At 50.5% G+C, this 396-nt stretch overlaps 1 protein-coding gene across 1 annotated transcript; it reads left to right on the top strand.

Moving 5' to 3' along the window:
• Positions 1-97: 97 nt before the first annotated feature.
• Positions 98-388, top strand: LOC105460772 (the record flags this gene model as incomplete). The annotated part of the gene is made up of 1 exon (XM_011707268.1): positions 98-388. A coding segment is annotated over exon 1 (291 nt), but the record flags the coding sequence as incomplete, so codon positions are not given.
• Between the last annotated feature and the right edge of the window lie 8 nt (positions 389-396).

Raw genomic sequence — 396 nt, 5'->3', positions numbered from 1 at the left:
ACTAGATCCCGCGCATTATTTTACATTGTCAGGTTTCACGTGAGACGCCATGCTGAAACACACGCGTGTAAAATTCGAACTGCTCACTGACATCGATATGGTCTTGTTTATCGAGCGCGGTATACGCGGTGGCCTCAGCCTCAGTCAATGTTCCAACAGATACGCGCGGGCCAACAATAAGTACATGTCTTCTTACGACTCGTCAAAACCGTCGTCGTACCTAATGTACTACGACGTGAACAATTTGTACGGCTGGGCGATGTGTCAGCCGTTGCCCTACGCCGACTTTCGATGGGTCGACGATGCCGAGAACTTTGACTGGGGCGCGATCGCTTCGGATTCGCCCACGGGGTATATACTAGAGGTCGATCTAGAGTATCCTCAATATCTACACGA

The sequence above is a fragment of the Wasmannia auropunctata genome, unplaced genomic scaffold, assembly GCF_000956235.1.
Source record: "Wasmannia auropunctata unplaced genomic scaffold, wasmannia.A_1.0 LD316011.1, whole genome shotgun sequence".
In the NCBI taxonomy this organism is placed as follows: domain Eukaryota; kingdom Metazoa; phylum Arthropoda; class Insecta; order Hymenoptera; family Formicidae; genus Wasmannia; species Wasmannia auropunctata.
The sequence above is the reverse complement of the archived record's forward strand: the minus strand, read 5'-3'. Positions and strand labels throughout refer to the sequence as shown.